Source organism: Zea mays, chromosome 6, assembly GCF_902167145.1.
Source record: "Zea mays cultivar B73 chromosome 6, Zm-B73-REFERENCE-NAM-5.0, whole genome shotgun sequence".
Classification (NCBI taxonomy): domain Eukaryota; kingdom Viridiplantae; phylum Streptophyta; class Magnoliopsida; order Poales; family Poaceae; genus Zea; species Zea mays.
Window position 1 is genome coordinate 32,555,971 of NC_050101.1, and position 23,868 is coordinate 32,579,838.

At 42.4% G+C, this 23,868-nt stretch overlaps 1 protein-coding gene across 1 annotated transcript; it reads left to right on the forward strand.

The window, feature by feature from the left end:
- Positions 1-1,724: 1,724 nt before the first annotated feature.
- LOC103630934 (G-type lectin S-receptor-like serine/threonine-protein kinase B120) lies at positions 1,725-5,086 on the forward strand (the record flags this gene model as incomplete). Its single annotated transcript, XM_020539885.1, has 7 exons — positions 1,725-2,994; positions 3,261-3,365; positions 3,460-3,641; positions 3,760-3,970; positions 4,074-4,311; positions 4,406-4,556; positions 4,648-5,086. Coding segments are annotated over 7 exons (2,460 nt in total), but the record flags the coding sequence as incomplete, so codon positions are not given.
- Positions 5,087-23,868: the final 18,782 nt, after the last annotated feature.

A 23,868-nucleotide genomic window follows, 5' to 3' on the forward strand; every position in this document is an offset into this window, starting at 1 on the left:
ACGGTTATGATTTTTTGGAAAGTAAAACAAGACAAAAACGCAGTCTTCCAGTAATGCCTTATTTCATCGAATTTTAAGAAACGCGAACTTTTACGAGAACCACAATTTGCCAGCTTGGATAACCTATTTCAACTTTCAAGTCAGACTGGAACCCAGGCCACAGAGTCCATTCTTCAGAACCTAACCACAGTTCACTTTCAGGAAAGATAACAGAATCTCTTGAATTAACGTGACTTTGCGCAAGAGCCATCGGAACCTGATCAAAGTTCATTCGCCTCATGACCAGCCTTGTGTAATTAAACTGAACCACAACTCCAACATTTCTTTTTCAGTTCCAACTTCCATGGGAACAAATATGAAAGTGGACGACCTTGTTCAGATCGAAGTAAACTTAAAACCGCCTTGACCACAGGGTCAATTTTTGGGAAAGGAAACAAATGATCAATGCATGTTCAGTTCCAAGGCTGTCTCCAGCATGAGGCATGAGCTGAAGCAAAAGCCCGGCATTCCTTAGTCCAAACCTCCAAGAGCACGCATAGTAAATCCAACTTTGGTTGAACCTGCATCACCAAGGAATATGAACACAACAGCAGAATCAGTTGCAGGAACGAGCACATATTTTCAAGTGAGAAATAGCACAATTTTTTTTGAACATAAACGGGCAAGACCTCCAAGAACAGTGCAGCACAGTATTTTCAGTTTATTATTTTATTTTGTTTACTGCATTTTCTTGAGGAAAATAATTATGCAAATATTTGTACACTGTTTTAGCTCAATAAATACTGAGAAAATTTATGTAGTGCTCACCGAGTTTTTCAAAGTCTAAGTTTATAAATTTTAGCCAAGTTTTGTTGCGTATAATTGTTTTTGCTCTCTATTAATTGGAGAATTACATAGATGTTGACACTAAGTTATTTAAAATTTTATTTTATTTTAATTCTATCCAAAGAGCAAAAGAGCCTCTGGTCTAGTGGTTAAGGGGTTCCAAGTAGCACCTCCAAATTGGGTTCGATCTTCCTCGGGGGTGAGTTTCTAGCTTGATTAAAAAATCTCTTCGTTGTGTTCCGCCCGCTCTCAAGTTATGTCCTGTGCGCCATCCTTCGGCTGGGCGTTGCAGAGTGGACGGTGACGACCCCGCTACTGATGGGAGGTCAGAGTTCGAGGATTTTTTTGACCGAGACCATGTTTCAATCTCTTCTAAGCCATCAGTGGCGCCTTGAGTGCTGACCCCAAGCATTGTACCAGGGGGACGGTACAAAGATGTTTTATAATAAAAGTATCTTTTTAGTACTATGTCTTTTAATTTAAAACAATGCTGAATTTTAGTAGCAAGCAACTTATAATTAATTTAAGAAAAAGAAATTTGAACTGAAATGTCGTTCCACCACAATTAGGGGCTGTTGGGTTTTTAGGTGTAATTTTGAGTCACTCGATTTTATTTCATTTTAGCCTCTAAATTGTCAAATACAAAAATTAAAACTCTATTTTAATTTAGGTTCTAAATTAGAACAAAATGAAGGCACTAAAAATTAGTCACTATAAACCAACACCCTTTAATTAGCTAGCCCCGAAAGTCACCAAACCCATATGCATTCATACTTGTGCACACTGAACCATGGTATAAACATGATGTTCCATTGATCTGAAGCCACACAGTTCGTCTGGTCTGCCGTGCTTTCCTCGGTCAAAGTCCATATGTGTTGCCAGATTTTTTATACTGAATACTTCCTTCCAACATCCCTCCCACCAATCGGTGTCATGAAAGCCACCAATCGAGATCGTTGTGCCAACAATCCAGCGACCAGCTGACACAAGCTAACCCACTCTCGCCCGGCGACGTGCTCATCTCCAAGGACGGAGCCTTTGCTCTCGGCTTCTTCTCCGCAGGTAACTATAACAAGAGTTTATACGTCGGCATATGGTACAACAAGGTGCCAGAGCACACCGTGGTGTGGGTCGCCAACCGTGACAGCCCAGTCATCGCCCCTTCCAGAGCGAAGCTCGCCATCACCGGAAAACCAGAGCTGGTGCTGTCTGACTCCCAAGGACGCATCCGTTGGACGACGACGAACAGCGCCGCAGCTGGGGGCGCTGACGCTTTTGCCGTGCTACTCAACTCGGGTAACTTTGTCCTTCAAACGCCAACCGGCGAGACCATATGGCAAAGCTTTGATTACCCAACTGATACCTTACTCCTAACCATGAGGTTATTGCTCAATCACAAGGGTCAAGTGCCAACTCGCATCATTTCTTGGAAGAGCCCTGATGACCCATCCACTGGGAATTTCTCCTATGGAATTGGTCCCAACTGGAACCTTCAGTTCTTCACTTGGTACGGGACCTTGCCGTACAGCCGCTCAAATGCGCTTAACGATGCATCTATGTCCAGTGGCATGTACCTCAGCAGTGGTGCCTCCATTGTATACCAAGCCATTGTCGACACAGGGAACAGGCTCTACTATATATACACAGTCTCTGAAGGATCACCCTACACACGTATCTGGCTTGACTACACCGGTAAGATGAGGACTCAGAGTTGGAACAGCAACACATCATCTTGGATGCTCGTTTTTGAACGCCCCCATTCTAGCTGCGATCTCTATGCCCAGTGTGGTCCATTCGGTTTCTGCGATAGCACAGGCGATGTCCCAACGTGCCGGTGTCCTGAAGGGTTCGAGCCCATCGATGGTGTCAACTATTCGAGAGGATGCCGGAGAAAGGAGGCACTGAGATGCGGGAAAGAAGACAGCTTCGTCACCTTGCCAGCGATGAAGGTTCCTGATAAGTTCTTGTACTTGCGCAACAGAAGCTTCGACCAGTGCGCAGCCGAGTGCAGCAGAAACTGCTCATGTGTAGCTTACGCTTATGACACCTTGAGCCTAGGTGACAGTAATGGCGACACGTCGAGGTGTTTAGTTTGGACTGGGGACCTCATTGACATGGAGAAGGCCAGCTTCCATGGTAACTTGTACCTCCGGATTGCTGGATCTCCTGGTACGCAACTTTCCAGTCTACCTCATGTTCCTTTCACCCGCAGCGACATTTGCGCATCAGTTGTGTGAACACCAATAAGGTGTAAGATGTTTTTGCAGGCAAACAGACATCAAATAAACTGTACCATCAAAATACCATCTTTCGTACTTTATGCTGCTGTATAAGTTAGTCAAGGATCACTAGGGATAGTCCTTTGCAAGTAAACTCACACTATAGCAAATGATGCTTGATGATGTAAATTCTGATGGATATATTTCCATGTACAGTAAAGAAGAAGAAGAAGAGCCATTTGACAAAGATTTTACTCCCGATTATAGCCTTTGTGCTGCCACTCACATTCACAGCCCTAGTCTGGACATGTAAAAGAAGAGGTACAAAGAAAAAGACCCCTTATTTTCACAAACGTAGTGTAGTTGTGTAATTGTTAGGGAAAATAAGAGAATCCATTGGTGTTTCTATGAGCAGGTCGACGACAAAAGAAGAAGGTTCAGAAGAGAGTGATGCTAGAATACTTGAGGTCTCCGGATGAAATGGGGGATAAGAATATAGAGTTCCCATTTATTAGCTTTGAAGACATTGCTGCAGCAACAGATCATTTCTCTGACTCCAATATGCTTGGGAAGGGAGGTTTTGGCAAAGTTTACAAGGTACTACCAAACTTTCACTTGAGAATGGTTCTTTGAAAAGTTTCGCTTGATAATCATATTGATAGAAAAATAGGTTATTACTAAGGTTTCCTGATAAAGAATGATGGAATCATGCAAGGGAGTGTTAGGAGGTACCAAGGAAGTAGCAGTGAAGAGACTTAGTAAGGGTTCTGTTCAAGGAATGGAGGAGTTCAAAAATGAAGCGGTCCTGATTGCAAAACTGCAGCACAAGAACCTAGTTAAGCTTATTGGTTGCTGTATTTATGAAGATGAGAGGTTGTTGGTTTACGAGTACTTACCCAACAAAAGCTTGGATTACTTCCTATTCGGTACATTCAATTGCCACTTTGTCATATTTGTTAATAAAACCCAACATATAAATATCTGTATGCGCCTTGTGATATATACCGTGTTTCATGTTTTTCTTATCAGACTCATCAAAAAAATCAGTGCTTCAGTGGACGACAAGGTTCAAGATAATCCAGGGGGTTGCTAGAGGAATCATGTATCTCCATCAGGACTCAAGACTGACTATAATCCATAGAGATCTGAAAACAAGCAATATCTTGTTAGATAAGGAGATGAGCCCTAAGATATCAGATTTTGGCATGGCGAGGATATTCTTTGGCAAGCAGCTCCAAGCAAATACAAACCGAGTTGTAGGGACATAGTAAGTAACTCTTTCAGAACGAATTATTTAGATAGAACTTATTTGCATAAGTTTTAAGACTACACAAACCTTTTTGTTGGAATAATTTACACAGCGGTTACATGGCTCCTGAATATGCCATGGAAGGATCCTTTTCGGTCAAATCTGACACCTACAGCTTTGGTGTAATACTGCTGGAGATTGTAAGTGGATTAAAGATCAGCTCACCGCACCTTCTCATGGATTTCCCTAACCTTATAGCATATGTAAGTTTCGTGATATGCTAAGAATTCAGAACTAGATACCATGAGAAAATGAATATGTGGTCACTATAAAATTGTATATTTGTCGATTCAGGCATGGAACTTGTGGAAAGATGGGAAATCAGAACAAATGGTGGACTCATTTGTTGTGGAGAGTAATTGCCCTCTTGATGAAGTTTCGCGATGCGTCCAAATAGGTCTCTTGTGCGTACAAGATGATCCAGGCTCCAGACCTGTCATGGCAGTGGTTGTGTTCATGCTGGAAAACAGAACTACGCCACTGCCAACACCGAAGCAACCTTCATATTTTGCACAAAGGGGTTACAAGCCCCGGAAGGCTGGAGACCACAGGGAGGTCTCCACTGACATGAGCTTGACAGCACTTGAGGCTCGTTAGATGTTTAACCATATCATATTGTACTCTGAATTTTCAGGGTTTTGCAACAGTGCACCAACTTTTTTGATAACTGACTGTACATGAGACCTGTGAATCTGTGCTATGTGATTTTTATATCTGTGAGCTTGTTTCTGTATGGACGTATGGTGTTTGTTGAATCCGTGGATAATATAGATTGTAGAATAATTTGGTGAAGTTAGCATTTGTGTTTTTTGCTACAGAAAAGGCTGACAAACTTTTACAATTTTGGGGTATTTCCTAAGGATGTATCTAATAGCCTTTCTATCTCACATCTATCTTACTCTCCATTTCAAACATCATACTATAAACAGTGTGCAGTGTTTTACACATCTATATACATATTAGAGACAGCCTAACTCCAGAAATCTTTCTTCCTAGCCCATGTATCTTACGACAGCAGAAAATCGATCCTTTTCCATTTATGTGCGGTTTAGTTCACATATTGGTAACGTAATGGATAACCGATAACGTTAAATCATATTTATTTAAGTCGAACCATAATCGATACCACACTACAAATGGATATCACCTTATTCAAATTTGTTACCACCGGTATTGAAGTGTGAATCATTATTATTACTATTTATATTACATTTTGTGAACCAAACGACATCTTAGTAGTAATGGGATGGGTCTCAGGGACTAACAATTCTTTTTTACATTGTCCTAGTAAATAATACTCTATGTTACAATCCATTACTCGTAAATAATTATTTTTCTCCAGTTCTTAGTATTGGTACTGAAAGGAAAATTGGGTTAACCATTTTCTATAATTAATTTTGGTGGTTGATGACCAACGAAACACGTGGACTAACTAGTTTGTCTAGAATTCATTTATTACAGGCGCATAAGGTTCAATATAAACCAAGAAAGAATTCAGTTAGGGGTCACAATTTAAATGGAGCAAAGGACTTAGAGTGTGCTGAAGTATGGCGCACCGGACTGTCCGGTGCACCATGACCGTACCAATATGAACCAGCCACTCTCGGGAAAATGAAGGCGCGCTCCGCTATAATTCATCGGGCTATCCGGTGCGCCAGCGGAGCAACGGCTATCTACGCCAACGGTCGGCTCTGACAGGATGAACAGTGAAGAACAGTGTCGCGCAGAAGTCAGAGCAGCGAAGTCAGAGGGGCACCGGACTGTCCGGTGTCGCAAGAAGACAAAGGCGTCAACGGTCAACTGCTCCAGAACCCTAACGGATAGCTGACGTGGCGGCGCGCCGAACAGCGTACAGGACCTGTCCGGTGGCACAGCGGACTGTCCGGTGCGCCCATTGCCAGCAGCCTTGGCTAAACGACTACTTGGTGGTTGGGGCTATAAATACCCCCAACCACCACATCCTTTGGCATCCAAGTTTTCTGAAGATCACATTCAATACAAGAGCTCTAGCATTCACTCCAAGACACAATACAAAAGATCAAATCCATTCCAAACACTTAGTGGCTTGTGTGTGAGAGATTTTTGTGTTCATTTGCGCTCTTGTTACTTGGATTGCCTTCATTCTTTCTCATTCTTGTTCTTAAGTGACTTGTAATCAAAGCAAGAGACACCTAAGTGTGTGGTGGTCCTTGCAGGGTATTAATGACCCGATTGATTAAGGAGAAGGCTCACTCGGTCTAAGTGACCGTTTGAGAGAGGGAAAGGGTTGAAATAGACCTGGTCTCTGTGACCTCAACGGGGATTAGGTTCTTTGGAACCGAACCTCGGTAAAATAAATCATCGTGTTCACTTGCCTTATTTCTTGGTTGATTTGTTTTCCCTCTCTTCGGACTTGAATTTAATTCTAACGCTAACCCCGGCTTATGGTGTGTGTTTAAAGTTATAAATTTCAGGTTTCGCCTATTCACTCCCCCCTCTAGGCAACTTTCAATTGGTATCAGAGCCAGTGCTTTATTAAGAGTCTAACCAACTCGAAGTGATGTCTGGAGAACACGCCAAGTGGGAGATCGTGACCGGTGACAAGCCCGCGAGCTCGGGGAGGACTCTCTCAAGGGAGTCCGGCAACAAACACAAGGAGGAATCCTCTTCCTCCATTAAGTACCATCGGAAGGGTGACAAGAAGAAGATGATGAAGAAGGTGGTCTACTATGACCGACTCTTCGTCACCCTCCACATCAAGCTCCGACTCGTCTGTCGCTTCTAAGCGCCAAGAGCGCAAGAAGTATAGTAAGATGCATTTACGCTATCCTCGCATTTCAAAGCGCGCTCCATTACTTTTCGTTCCACTAGGCAAACCACCATATTTTGATGGTGAAGATTATTCTATGTGGAGAGATAAAATGAGGCACCATCTAGCCTCACTCCACAAAAGCATTTGGGATATTGTTGAGTACGGAGCGCAGGTACCAAAGGTAGGGGATAAAGACTACGACTCGGACGAGGCCGCCCAAATTAGGAACTTTAACTCCCAAGCCACGTCTATACTACTCGCTTCCTTGTGTCGGGAGGAGTATAACAAGGTGCAAGGGTTAAAGAATGCCAAAGAAATTTGGGACGTTCTCAAAACCGCGCACGAAGGAGATGAAATGACCAAGATCACCAAGCGCGAAACAATCGAGGGCGAACTTGGTCGATTCGTCCTCAACAAAGGAGAAGAGCCACAAGCAATGTACAACCGGCTAAAGACCATGGTGAACCAAGTGTGCAACCTCGGGAGCACCAAATGTGACGACCATGAAATGGTCAAGGTTATTCTAAGATCTCTCGTATTTTGTAATCCTACTCAAGTGCAACTAATTCGTGGAGATCCTAGATACAAACTAATGTCTCCGGAGGAAGTGATTGGCAAGTTTGTGAGCTTTGAGCTAATGATCAAAGACTCCAAACACATTGTCAACTTGGAGTAAGGCGTCACCTCCACACCCGAGGTGCAACCCGTCGCATTCAAAGCGACGGAAGAAGAGAAGAGGGAGTCTACACCAAGTAGGCTTCCAATCGACGCCTCCAAGCTCGACAATGAGGAGATGGCACTCATCATCAAGAGTTTCCGCCAAATCCTCAAGCAAAGGAGGGGATGGACTACAAACCCCGCTCCAAAAGGGTGTGCTACAAATGTGGTAAGCCCGGTCATTTCATAGCTAAATGTCCAAACTCTAGTGGATGTGACAGGGACGACGACAAGAAAGGGAAGAATAAGGAGAAGAAGAGGTACTACAAGAAGAAGGGTGGCGATTCCCACATATGTCGGGAATGGGACTCCGAGCTCCACCGACTCCTCATCCGACCAGGACGCCGCCAACATCGCTGTCAACAAGGGCCTCCTCTTCCTCAACGTCGGCCACAAGTGTCTCATGGCTAAGGATGGCAAGAAGAAGAAGGTACACTCTAGAGCCACCCCCAAATATACAACATCTAATGATGAGGGTAGCTCTAGTGATGATGAAGATAATTTAATGTCTCTTTTTGCTAACCTTAACATGGACCAAAAGAAAAAATTAAATGAATTAATAGAAGCTATTAATGAGAAGGATGAACTCTTGGAAAGCCAAGAGGACTTCCTCCTTAAAGAAAACAAAAAATATGTTAAATTGAAAAATGCTTTTGCTCAGGAAGTAGAAAAATGTGAAAATTTGACTAAGGAGCTTAGCATTTGTCATGATTCATTCTCTAGTCTTAGAACTAAAAATGCTAGTTTAATTTCTAAGGCTAAAGAATTGAATGTTTGCAATGATTCTATTTCATGTCTTAAAGATGAGAATATTAAATTAAATGCTAAGATTGAGGAATTGAATGCATGCAAACCATCTACATCTAATGTTGATCATGTTATCATTTGTACTAGATGTAGAGATATTAATGTAGAAGCTATTGATGATCAACTTGCTATGATTAAACAACAAAATGATCATATAGCTAAATTAGATGCTAAAATTGCCGAGCATGAACTTGAAAATGAAAATTTTAAATTTGCTCGTAGCATGCTTTATAATGGTAGACACCCTAGCATTAAGGATGTCATTGGTTTCCAACAGGGGAGCAATGTCAAGCTTACTGCCCCTAAAAAATTGTCTAACTTTGTTAAGGACAAGGCTCCCATGGTTTAGGATAGTGAGGGCTATATTTTATATCCTGCTAACTATCCTGAGCATAAAATTAGGAGAATTCATGCTAGAAAACCTCACACTGTTACTCATCATGCATTTATGTATAAGAATGAGACATCTAGCTCTAGGCATACCACTCATGTTAAATTGCCTAGAAAGAAAATTCCTACTTCATCAAATGAGCATAATGTTTTATTTAAGACTTTTAATGCATCATATGTTTTAACTAACAAATCAGGCAAAGTAGTTGCCAAATATGTTGGGGGCAAACACAAGAGCTCCAAAACTTGTGTTTGGGTACCCAAGGTGCTTGTTTCTAATGTGAATGGACCCAAGACCATTTGGGTACATAAGAACAAGGCCTAAATTTGTTTTGTAGGTTTATGCATCCGGTGGTTCAAGTTGGATAATCGATAGCGGGTGCACAAACCATGTGATAGGGGAGAAGATAATGTTTTCCTCCTATGAGAAAACGAGCTATCACATTCGGGGATGGAAATCAAGGATTGGTCAAAGGTTTGGGTAAAATTGCTATATCTCCTGACCATTCCATTTCCAATGTTTTTCTTGTAGATTCTTTAGATTACAATTTGCTTTCAGTTTCTCAATTATGCAAAATGGGCTACAACTGTCTATTTACAGATGTAGGTGTTACTGTCTTTAGAAGGACTGATGATTCAGTAGCATTTAAGGGAGTGTTAGAAGGTCAGCTATATTTAGTTAATTTTAATGATAACAAAGCTGAACTTGACACTTGGTTAATTGCTAAGACTAATATGGGCTGGCTCTGGCATCACCGACTTGCCCATGTTGGAATGAAGAATCTTCACAAACTTCTAAAGGGAGAACACATTTTAGGACTAACAAATGTTCATTTTGAGAAAGACAGATTTTGTAGCGCGTGCCAAGCAGGAAAGCAAGTTGGCGCTCATCATCCACAAAAGAACATAATGACGACCGACAGGCAACTCGAGCTACTCCACATGGATCTATTCGGCCCGATAGCTTACATAAGCATCGACGGGAGTAAGTACTGTCTAGTTATTGTGGATGATTATTCTAGCTTCACTTGGGTGTTCTTTTTGCAGGAAAAATCACAAACCCAAGATACACTCAAAGGATTCTTGAGACGGGCTCAAAATGAATTTCGATTGAGAATCAAAAAGATAAGAAGCGACAATGGGACAGAGTTCAAGAATTCACAAATAGAAGGATTTCTTGAGGATGAGGGCAACAAGCATGAATTTTCTTCTCCATACACACCTCAACAAAATGGTATAGTGGAAAGGAAAAATAGAACTCTACTGGACATGGCAAGAATCATGCTTGATGAGTACAAGACTCCGGACCGGTTTTGGACGGAAGCAATCAACACTACTTGCTACTCCATCAACCGGCTCTACCTTCACCGAATCCTTAAGAAAACATCATATGAACTCCTCACCGATAAAAAATCCAATGTTTCATATTTTAGAGTCTTTGGGAGTAAATGCTTTATTCTTATTAAAAGAGGTATAAAATCTAAATTTGCTCCTAAAGCGATAGAAGGCTTTTTACTTGGTTATGACTCAAACACAAGGGCATATAAAGTCTTTAACAAGTCCACTGGTCTAGTTGAAGTTTCTTATGACATTGTGTTTGATGAGACTAATGGCTCCCAAGTGGAGCAAGTTGATCTTGATGAGCTAGATGATGAAGAGGCTCCATGCATCACGCTAAGGAACATGTCCGTTGGGGATGTGTGTCCTAAGGAACCCGAAGAGCCTCCACAAGCACAAGATCAACCATCATCTTCCAACCAAGTATCTCCACCAACCCAAGATGAGGATCAGGCTCAAGATGATGAAAATGAAGATCAAGAGGATGAGCCACGTCAAGAAGAGGTCAATGATCAAGGGGGAGATGAAGATAATAAAGACAAGGAAGATGATCAAGAAGTTCAGGGTCAAAGACTGCCACACCCAAGAGTCCACTAAGCAATTCAACGAGATCACCCCGTCAACTCCATCCTTGGTGACATTCATAAGGGGGTAACCACTAGATCTCGGGTTGCACATTTTTGTGAACATTACTCTTTTGTTTTCCTCTATTGAGCCATACAGGGTAGAGGATGCATTAAGAGATTTGGATTGGGTGATGGCTATGCAAGAGGATACTACAAACAGAACCCCCTATAGCAATGCATATATGTGTTGCTAAAAGCCTTTAAAAGTGTTGTTAGGGGCTTTACCAACGCATAATTATGTGTTGCCTATGCTGGCGTTGCAAGGGTCTTTTACAACGCTTATACAAGCGTTGGAAAATCCTTTTAATATGTGTTGGTAACCTGCAACACGTATGTCTTCCCTATTGCAACGGTTACATGTGTTTGTGTCACCCATCACCCATAAACCTCTATATCTTGGTGCAACACTTGGAATGTTATTATCACAACGCCTATATGTGTTTCAAGAAATAAATCATGGAATTTATAATTGATCATTTAATTGGGTCATAAATGCACTTGAAATTTTTTGGACCATCCACACATTGCAAATGAGCACGACCCAATACTATATTAAAAATAGCATATTCATTACAAAGTACCATCCAAATATTAATCCATTATGTAATGTGCATTCAATGCACTTTTTCTATAAAAAAACATATACATATAGAACTCCTACTAAGTCATACTCATTGCTGATGAACCAAATAAAACTAGAAGCAAAGCAGTCATTCCAAACCAAGCCATCACATCCTTCCAAACTGAAAATGAATCCTCATATTGTTCTTCAACTTCTGGGATCAATTCTTTTCTGCTTTTGAACCTGCATATAAAATTGGAATACTATAATATAATAGAACTATTGTTAGGAGAAACATTATCTATTTAAGTAAGGTGATAGAACATACACACGTTCAAGGCCACACTATAAGGTTACCGCCAACATCTCCAATAACCTTGAAGTTGCCATATGGCTGTACCAGTAGTTCATTGGGCACATATACAATACCAACAACCATCATAAAAAATTCTTTGCCTAACTTATGGCCTCAACTTTCTGATTTGGGTCAATACCAAGTACTGTCACTAAGGCAATATTCTTGTTTTTATATCTCCAACTCTTTATGAATACATAATTGCCAACCTAATGCATAGGCCAAAGATTAGGAAAAATATATCATGATATGAATATAGTTCTTACAAACAAGATTAAAAGTCTACCATCATCGAATTGTGAGGTAGCCACAAGGATGAACCAAGTTGAACTTGAACATAACAAATTCTTTTCTGTAGCTTTCATGCAGATCCTAGAACTCATCATCATCTTGCTCCCCCTATATTGAATATAGATAGTAGATTCATAAAACTTTAATATTGTATGAAAGTTCATGATAATGAATTACTATCGTTCTATAATTCTGTCGCCGTTATGCATCCTATAATATTGACTAGATATGACTATTGGAAGGATTTCTGTCAGAAGATCAATAGATCATCTCTATATAATTAGACTAGATGTGTACATGGAGATGCATAAAGCATGCTACAAGTTAAAAATGCCGATCGGAGCCATGTACACAGGAATAAATGTACTGCTTCAAGTAGTACCCAAAGACCATCACACCACATGGGATCCAAACTGAAACAGAAATGCATCATGCAAAGACCATCACAACACATGGGATCCAAACTAAAACATAGCTGCAGCGTGCGAGATAAACATAGTCCAGGGACATACCTGAACAATGGCAACAGCAACAATGGAAGACCCGTTTAAAAGAACCTACAGGACCTACTATGACCTGCGGCAAGAACAAAAAAATAGGGGAAGGAATCAAGCACAACACGCAAGAACATGTTCAGTTTCTATTGATGCATAGTTGCTCTTGGATTGCAGAAGTAGTAATTAAACAGAGTGAGACTCAGATCTGCCACCAATGCCTGCCATGCATATGGTGTCTGCAGATTTCGCCATGCCTCTGTCCCTAATGTAACCGTAGCATCCTAGTAAACGTAACAAGAAAATGCTTCAGATCTGTTTGTTATCATCAAATTAGAAATTTATATGTGTGCAAATTTACACTACCAAGCCTTGTTGTGCCATGACCATGAAACCATATTTGTCATTGATAATCAAGAAACCTTAAATTGACAGTAAATCACTTGAACCCAGTTCGATTAAGAGTTCTTCATTTAAATACTAGTTAGGTGCCCGTACGTTGTAACAGCACATAACTTATTTGATAAAATGATAGTGCATAATAGTAAATAGGCAAAAACCCCATAGACAAATAATTAAAAAAATACATGCGTATAGCAATAACAATATACCATGAAAATGAAAATTCTACATTCACAATCCTCATATTCTTTTCTCACTTCATCTCAAGAAAGCCATATTGATTCTAGGATCGAGTCAGGTACAGATTTCATTTTGGGCGATAGCTTTATGCCTTTGACCTAGCATTTGTTTTGCTTATGGAAAGTAACAGCCTGTCAGATACTACCAGCACATTTTTAGAAACAATAAATTAGAAGACAACATTAACGAACTTATTTCACTGGTAACTATTGAGAAAGTGCTGACTCATGCTGAAAGAAATTACAATTTACATAAGAATTACATAAGTAACCCGAAAACCAAAGAATTCTAAGCATCCAGAACATATTAATGTTGTTAGGATCATAATCAGTACCATTGAGATCTCTAGCTGTGCATTAATATCATCACCCAGTACTGATGTTTGACCATTTAATTCCTCTTTCCTACCATCAGTAGAGCATTGCTGCAGAAATAGAAGGCTCATAAGCAACAAGAGATGGCCACCAGATGGAAGAACCTAAAACAAATTGATGAGTATTTCGATGGCCCTAAGTTGTCTGGAGAAGCACGAACCATGGATTTCTCTTCTTGAGGAGTATTTTGAATAGAGCAAATTCTTGGAATCTTCAACGAGCGGAACCTGAGAGCACCTAGAGGGGGGGTGAATAGGTGATCCTGTAAAACTTCAAACTTAACACCACAAACTTGATTAAGAGTTAGAATAATGAAATCAAGTGAGTAGAGAGGAGAACTCTTGTGAAGCACAATAGACACAATAAGGACAAGCACAAGAGACACGAGGATTTATCCCGTGGTTCGGCCAAGTACAAAACTTGCCTACTCCACGTTGTGGCGTCCCAACGGACGAGAGTTGCACTCAACTCCTCTCAAGTGATCCAATGATCAACTTGAATACCACGGTGTTCTTTTTACTTTACTCTTTTCCCGTTTGCGAGGAATCTCCACAACTTGGAGTCTCTCGCCCTTACAATAAGAATCAGTATGAAGCACAAGAGTAAGGGAGGGAAGCAACACACTCAAATCCACAGCAAATACGCACATACACAAGAGCAAGACTTGAGCTCAAGACAATATCTCGAGGTTCTCACTAGAACAGAGCTCAAATCACTAAGAATGTCGAACAAGTGCGCAAGAATGAAGTGTGAGTGATCAACAATGCTCAAGGAATGCTTGGTGTACTCCTCCATGCGCCTAGGGGTCCCTTTTATAGCCCCAAGGCAGCTAGGAGCCGTTGAGAGCATTTCAAGAAGGCAATTCTTGCCTTCTGTCGCCTGGCACACCGGACAGTCCGGTGCACCACCGGACATTGTCCGGTGCGGATTTCTTTCTTTCTTTGGCGAAGCCGACCGTTGGCGCTTTGGAGCCGTTGGCGCACCGGACACTGTCCGGTGCACACCGGACAGTACGGTGCCCCTTCTGACCATTGGCACTTGCCACGCGTCGCGCGCGGATTATGCGGCCGACCGTTGGCCCGGCCGACTGTTGGCTCACCGGACAGTCTGGTGCACCACCGGACAGTCCGGTGATTTATAGCCGTACGCCGTTAATTGCTTCCCGAGAGCAGCCAGTTGACAGACACCGGCCTGGCGCACCGGACACTGTCCGGTGCACCACCGGACAGTTCGGTGCACCCAAACCGAGCTGCCTTTGGCTGAACAAAGCCATCTCTTTTCCAACTTGATTTCTCCTGTTTCCAGCACTTAGACACTATACATTAGTCTCCAAAACAATGTACTAAGTCTTAGAAACATACCTTTTTACTTGATTTGCACTTTATCCATAGATTAACATGAGTCCACTTGTGTTGGCACTCAATCACCAAAATACTTAGAAATGGCCCAAGGGCACATTTCCCTTTCAATCTCCCCCTTTTTGGTGATTTATGCCAACACAATAAAACACAACTAAAGGAAGTGCAACATCAATACAAATGAGAACTCAAAATTGTTTTGATTCAAATTTGGCATATTTGGAGCATTCTTTGCCACCACTTGGTTTGTTTTTGCAAATTACACTCAATTTCCTATCTCTACGTCAAACACACTTGTTGAGACATAAAGAGAATTGTTCCAATAGAAATTGATCAAAGATTTCAAAAACTCCCTCTTTTTCCCTTAATCAAATATTCTCCCCACAAGAGATCAACTTTTGACAATAAGAGACAAACACGAGTATTTTGACAAACAAAAACTCTAACTCTACTTTTTCAAAATTCTCAAGTGGTAGCTGATCCATTTCTTGCTTTGGCCTTATTTTCTCCCCCTTTGGCATCAAGCACCAAAATGGGATCAATTTTGGCCCTTTAACCCCATTGCCTCACCAAAATCTTCAACTAAGAGTAAAAAGGCAATAGGAGTACAAAGATGAACTTGGAGTTAGTTACCCTTTCATCGGAGTGCAGTGGAAGTCTTGCATGGTCCAAGTCCACCTTTTCCCTTTCAAACCTCCTTTGAGACTAAATTAAGCAAACTCAAGCACACAGTTAGTCTCAAAGGGTCAAGTTGTAGCACATCTCCCCCTAAATATATGCATCACTTGCAAATGGACTTGTGAGGTCCGGGGAGTGCTTGTACAACTTGAGCACCATAAATAAACAATGAAATGCATTAAGGAACATGATCAAGGCATAAAACACATGTATGCTATAAATCAATCCAGGTTCCGCGAATCTAAGACATTTAGCTCACTACGCAGCTTGCAAAAGGTCGACTCATCCAGAGGCTTTGTAAAGATATCGGCTAGCTGGTTCTCGGTGCTAACATGAAACACTTCGATATCTCCTTTTTGCTGGTGGTCTCTCAAAAAGTGATGCCGGATGTCAATGTGCTTTGTGCGGCTGTGTTCAACAGGATTATCCGCCATGCGGATAGCACTCTCATTATCACATAGGAGTGGGACTTTGCTCAGATTGTAGCCAAAGTCCCTGAGGGTTTGCCTCATCCAAAGTAGTTGTGCGCAACACTGTCCTGCAGCAACATACTCGACCTCAGCGGTGGATAGGGCAACAGAGGTTTGTTTCTTAGAACTCCACGACACCAGGGACCTTCCTAAGAATTGGCACGTCCCTGATTTACTCTTCCTATCGACCTTACATCCAGCATAGTCAGAGTCTGAATATCCAATTAAGTCAAAGGTAGACCCCTTTGGATACCAGATCCCGAAGCAAGGCGTAGCGACTAAATATCTAAGAATTCGCTTCACAGCCACTAAGTGACACTCCCTTGGATCGGATTGAAATCTAGCACACATGCATACACTAAGCATAATATCCGGTCTACTAGCACATAAATAAAGTAAAGACCCTATCATAGACAGGTATGCCTTTTGATCAACGGACTTACCTCCTTTGTTGAGGTCGGTGTGTCCGTCGGTTCCCATTGGAGTCTTTGCGGGATTGGCGTCCTTCATCCCAAACCGCTTGATCAAGTCTTGCGTGTACTTCGTTTGGGAGATGAAGGTCCCATCCTTGAGTTGCTTCACTTGGAACCCAAGGAAATAGCTTAACTCGCCCATCATCGACATCTCAAACTTTTGAGTCATCACCCTGCTAAACTCTTCACAAGACTCTTGGTTAGTAGAACCAAATATTATGTCATCGACATAAATTTGGCACACAAAAAGATCACCATCACACGTCTTAGTAAAAAGAGTTGGATCGGCTTTCCCAACCTTGAAAGCATTAGCAATTAAAAAGTCTCTAAGGCATTCATACCATGCTCTTGGGGCTTGCTTAAGTCCATAGAGCGCCTTAGAGAGCTTACACACGTGGTCAGGGTACCGTTCATCCTCAAAGCCAGGGGGTTGCTCCACGTACACCTCCTCCTTGATTGGCCCGTTGAGGAAAGCGCTCTTCACATCCATTTGGAACAACCTAAAAGAATGGTGAGTAGCATAGGCTAACAATATGCGAATTGACTCTAGCCTAGCCACAGGAGCAAAAGTCTCCTCAAAGTCCAAACCTGCGACTTGGGCATAACCTTTTGCCACAAGTTGTGCCTTGTTCCTTGTCACCACCCCGTGCTCGTCTTGTTTGTTGCGGAACACCCACTTGGTTCCCACAACATTTTGCTTGGGATGAGGCACCAGTGTCCAAACTTCATTTCTCTTGAAGTTGTTGAGCTCCTCTTGCATGGCCAACACCCAGTCCGGATCTAGCAAGGCCTCTTCTACCCTGAAAGGCTCAATAGAAGAGACAAAGGAGTAATGCTCACAAAAATTAACTAATCTAGAACGAGTAGTTACTCCCTTGCTTATGTCACCCAATATTTGGTCGACGGGATGATTCCTTTGAATCATCGCTCGAACTTAGGTTGGAGGTGCCGGTTGTGCTTCTTCCTCTATCACATGAACATCTTGTGCTCCCCCTTGATCACACGCCTCCTCTTGATGAACCTGTTCATCTTCTTGAGTTGGGGGATGCACCGTTGTTGAGGAAGAAGGTTGATCTTGCTCCTTTTGTTCCAGTGGCCTCACATCTCCAATCGCCATGGTGCGCATTGCGGCCGTTGGAACGTCTTCTTCATCTACATCATCAAGATCAACAACTTGCTCTCTTGGAGAGCCATTAGTCTCATCAAATACAATGTCGCTAGAGACTTCAACCAAACCCGATGATTTATTGAAGACTCTATACGCCTTTGTATTTGAGTCATAACCTAACAAAAACCCTTCTACAGCTTTGGGAGCAAACTTAGAATTCCTACCTTTCTTCACTAGAATGTAACATTTGCTCCCAAATACACGAAAGTAAGACACATTGGGTTTGTTACCGGTTAGAAGCTCATATGAAGTCTTCTTGAGGAGGCGATGAAGATAGACCCGGTTTATGGCGTGGCAAGCCGTGCTCACGGCTTCCGTCCAAAACCGTTCGGGCGTCTTGAATTCACCAAGCATCGTCCTCGCCATGTCTAGTAGCGTCCTGTTCTTCCTCTCTACCACACCATTTTGCTGTGGTGTGTAGGGAGCGGAGAACTCGTGCTTGATTCCTTCCTCCTCAAGATACTCCTCCACTTGAAGGTTCATGAACTCGGACCCATTGTTGCTCCTTATCTTCTTCACTTTGAGCTCAAACTCGTTTTGGGCTCTCCTTAGGAAGCGCTTGAGGGTCCCTTGGGTTTCAAATTTATCCTGCAAAAAGAATACCCAAGTGAAGCGGGAAAAATCATCAACTATAACAAGACCATACTTACTTCCTCCTATGCTTAGATAGGCGACGGGTCCAAAGAGGTCCATATGAAGTAGCTCCAGGGGTCTTGATGTTGTCATCACATTTTTGGCATGATGAGAGCTTCCCACCTATTTACCTGCTTGACAAGCTGCACAAGGTCTATCTTTTTCGAAAGTTACATTAGTTAGACCTATCACATGTTCTCCCTTTAGAAGCTTGTGAAGGTTCTTCATCCCCACATGTGCTAAACGGCGATGCCACAGCCAGCCCATGCTAGTCTTAGCAATTAAGCATGCATCTAGACCGGCCTCCTCTTTTGCAAAATCAACTAAATAAATTTTGCCGTCTAGTACACCCTTAAAAGCTAATGAACCATCACTTCTTCTAAAGACAGACACATCTACATTTGTGAATAAACAGTTATATCCCATATTACAAAGTTGACTCACAGACAACAAGTTATATCCAAGCGACTCAACTAAGAACACATTAGAAATAGAGTGCTCGGATGAAATAGCAATTTTTCCTAACCCTTTCACCTTGCCTTGGTTCCCATCACCGAATATGATTGAATCTTGGGGATCTTTGTTCTTGATGTAGGAAGAGAACATCCTCTTTTCCCCCGTCATGTGGTTTGTGCATCCGCTGTCGATAATCCAGCTTGAGCCCCCGGATGCATAAACCTGCAAGGCAAATTTAGGCTTGGGTCTTAGGTACCCAACTCATGTTGGGTCCTACAAGGTTAGTTACAATAGTTTTAGGGACCCAAATGCAAGTCTTGTCTCCCTTACATTTGGCCCCTAATTTCCTAGCAATTACCTTCTTATCCTTTCTACAAATAGCAAAGGAAGCATTGCAAGCATAATAAATTGTAGAAGGTTCATTCATTACTTTCCTAGGAACATAAACAATATTTCTTCTAGGCATATGATGAACAACATTTTTCCTAGCCACATTTCTATCATGCATAATAGAAGAACTAGAAGCAATCATGGCATGAGAATCAGAAGCATCATAACTTCTATAAACATTCCTAGAATGTCTCCTATCATGATACATGAAAGCATGGTTCTTTTGAGCACTATTAGCCATAGGGGCCTTCCCTTTCTCCTTGGCGGAGATGGAAGCCTTATGGCTTGTTAAGTTCTTGACTTCCCTCTTGAAGCCAAGACCATCCTTAATTGAGGGGTGTCTACCAACCGTGTAGGCATCCCTTGCAAATTTTAGTTTATCAAAATCACTCTTGCTAGTCTTAAGTTGGGCATTAAGACTAGCCACTTCATCATTCAATTTAGAAATTGAAACTAGGTGTTCACTACAAGCATCAACATTAAAATCTTTACACCTATTGCAAACTACAACATGTTCTACACAAGATGTTGATTTATTAGCTATTTCTAACTTAGCACTCAAATCATCATTTATGCTCTTTAAGCTAGAAATAGAGTCATGACATGTAGACAATTCACAAGAAAGTATTTCATTCCTTTTAATTTCTAAAGCAAGGGATTTTTGTGCCTCTACAAACTTATCATGTTCTTCATACAAAAGGTCCTCTTGCTTTTCTAATAACCTATTTTTATCATTCAAGGCATCAATTAATTCATTAATCTTATCAACCTTAGTTCTATCTAGGCCCTTAAATAAACATGAATAGTCTATTTCATCATCGCTAGATTCTTCATCACTTGAGGAAGCGTAAGTACTAGTATCACGAGTGCTTACCTTCTTTTCCCTTGCCATGAGGCAGGTGTGATCCTCATTGGGGAAGAGGGCCGACTTGTTGAAGGCGGTGGCGGCGAGTCCTTCGTTATCGGAGTCGGACGACGAACAATCCGAGTCCCACTCCTTTCCAAGGTGTGCCTCGCCCTTAGCTTTCTTGTAAGCCTTCTTCTTTTCCCTCTTGTTCCCTTGTTCCTGGTCACTATCATTATCGGGACAATTAGCGATAAAATGACCAATCTTACCACATTTGAAGCATGAGCGCTTCCCCTTTTCTTGGTCTTGTTGGGATGCTCCTTGCGACCCCTTAGCGCCGTCTTGAAGGCTTGATGATGAGGGCCATCTCTTCCTCATTGAGCCCCGCAGCCTCAACTTGTGCCACCTTGCTAGGTAGCGCCTCCTTGCTCCTCGTTGCTTTGAGAGCACGGTTTGAGGCTCATGGATTGGGCCATTCAACGCATCATCAACGTATCTAGCCTCCTTGATCATCATCCGCCCGCTAACGAACTTTCCAAGTATCTCCTCGGGCGTCATCTTGGTGTACCTAGGATTCTCACGAATATTGTTCACAAGATGTGGATCAAGGATAGTAAAGGACCTTAGCATTAGGCGGACAACGTCATGGTCCGTCCATCGTGTGCTTCCATAGCTCCTTATTTTGTTGACGAGGGTCTTGAGCCGGTTGTATGTTTGGGTTGGCTCCTCGTCCCTGATCATTGTGAATCTCCCAAGTTCGCCCTCCACCAACTCCATCTTGGTGAGCATGGTGACGTCGTTCCCCTCATGTGAGATTTTGAGGGTGTCCCAGATCTGCTTGGCGTTATCCAAGCCACTCACCTTATGGTATTCATCCCTGCACAATGATGCTAGAAGAACAGTAGTAGCTTGTGCATTTTTGTGAATTTGCTCATTGATAAACATAGGACTATCAGTACTATCGAATTGCATTCCACTCTCTACTATCTCCCATATGTTTGGATGGAGAGAGAACAAGTGACTACGCATTTTATGACTCCAAAATCCGTAGTCCTCTCCATCAAAGTGAGGAGGTTTACCAAGTGGAATGGAGAGTAAATGAGCATTTGTACTTTGCGGAATACGAGAATAATCAAAAGAAAAGTTTGAATTGACCGTTTTCTTTTTCTCGTAGTCGTTGTCGTCGTCCTTTTGGGAAGAGGAAGATTCGTCGCTGTGGTAGTAGACTATCTCCTTGATGCGCCTTGTTTTCTTCTTCCTCCCGTCTTTTTCTTTTGTGGCCCGAGCCTGAGTCAGTAGGCTTGTCATCCTTTGGATCATTGACGAAGGACTCCTTCTCCTTATCATTGACCACCATCCCCTTGCCCCTAGGATCCATCTCTTCGGGCGATTAGTCCCTTTCTTGAAGAGAACGACTCCGATACCAATTGAGAGCACCTAGAGGGGGGGTGAATAGGTGATCCTGTAAAACTTCAAACTTAACACCACAAACTTGATTAAGAGTTAGAATAATGAAATCAAATGAGTAGAGAGGAGAACTCTTGTAAAGCACAATAGACACAATAAGGACAAGAACAAGAGACACGAGGATTTATCCCGTGTTTCGGCCAAGTACAAAACTTGCCTACTCCACGTTGTGGCGTCCCAACAGACGAGAGTTGCACTCTACTCCTCTCAAGTGATCCAATGATCAACTTGAATACCACTGTGTTCTTTTTACTTTACTCTTTTCCCGTTTGCGAGGAATCTCCACAACTTGGAGTCTCTCGCCCTTACAATAAGAATCAATATGAAGCACAAGAGTAAGGGAGAGAAGCAACACACTCAAATCCACAGCAAATACGCACACACACAAGAGCAAGAATTGAGCTCAAGACAATATCTCGAGGTTCTCACTAGAACAGAGCTCAAATCACTAAGAATGTCGAACAAGTGCGCAAGAATGAAGTGTGAGTGATCAACAATGCTCAAGAAATGCTTGGTGTACTCCTCCATGCGCCTAGGGGTCCCTTTTATAGCCCCAAGGCAGCTAGGAGCCGTTGAGAGCATTTCAAGAAGGCAATTCTTGCCTTCTGTTGCCTGGCGCACCGGACAGTACGGTGCACCACCGGACACTGTCCGGTGCGGATTTCTTTCCTTCTTTGGCGAAGCCGACCGTTGGCGCTTTGGAGCCGTTGGTGCACCGGACACTGTCCGGTGCACACCGGACAGTCCGGTGCCCCTTCTGACCGTTGGCACTTGCCACGCGTCGCGCGTGGATTATGCGGCCGACCGTTGGCCCGGCCGACTGTTGGCTCACCGGACAGTCCGGTGCACCACCGGACAGTCCGGTGATTTATAGCCGTACGCCGTTAATTGCTTCCCGAGAGCAGCCAGTTGACAGACACCGGCCTGGCGCACCGGACACTGTCCGGTGCACCCAAACCGAGCTGCCTTTGGCTGAACAAAGCCATCTCTTTTCCAACATGATTTCTCCTGTTTCCAGCACTTAGACACAATACATTAGTCTCCAAAACAATGTACTAAGTCTTAGAAACATACATTTTTACTTGATTTGCACTTTATCCATAGATTAACATGAGTCCACTTGTGTTGGCACTCAATCACCAAAATACTTAGAAATGGCCCAAGGGCACATTTCCCTTTCAGAACTGGCACCTAATACATCTTCAGCCAGGCAGCTGCGCTGGGCCCTCCTGCCGCGTCGGACTGTTCGTGCTGAGGTGGGTGGTGTCTTGGGGTAGGGGGATGAAGTTCCGCTCGGAGCCGCCAGCATGAAGCGGGTTGGGGGAGATTGGGGCTCGGTGGCCTGAGTAGCACGATGATGTTTGAGGAGGCATGGAGGGGAGCGATGGGCAGGGGGGAGATTGAGTTTGGGGTTCCTCGTGGCGGCCCGGCCACTATGGCATCTTGAAGCATCGCGCCCTATCGTGGGAGTGGGATGGAGACTTCGCGTGGTGCGTGGATGAGGGCAGAGAGGGCTTGTGTACCATTGGCGAGCAATCTTATGGTCATAATTTTAGAGGAGAAATGTACCATCTCGGGAGGCAGCTTTAATTTGCTCCCATGGTTAATATACTGTGGGATTACAAGTTTTTACTAGACTCTACCAAATAATAGAGAGAAATCAAACTGGGTACATAAAGATGATATAGAATCATGGAAAGGCAGAAACATAGGAAATACTAGTATATTTTTCTTTCGAATTACTAGAACCAATAAAAACACTCCCCCAATCTCAATTTATAGGTTGTTTGGCTTTTTTCACACCAAATTTGACCACCTCGTCCTATTAAAAATTTGTGAAAGTATGAAAAAATTAAACCACAATAAAAACAAATAGTAATTATGAATTTTTTTGAATAAGACGAGAAAGTCAAACTTGGTGTCAAAAAAAATCAAACGATCTATAAATTGAGACGAAGGGAGTACTCTGTAAGTATCAAAACCAATATACTGATTTGCATAAATATTCCATATAATGCTTGCAATGCATGATAAGTGTTGCTAGGTAACATAAATACTATGGATGACACTTGCAACACATGACAAATGTTGTTTGGTGACATAAATACTAAGAATGACCCTTGCAACGCATAACAAACGTTGCCAAGTAATTTAGATATTCCACGGATGATAATTGCAATGCATGGTA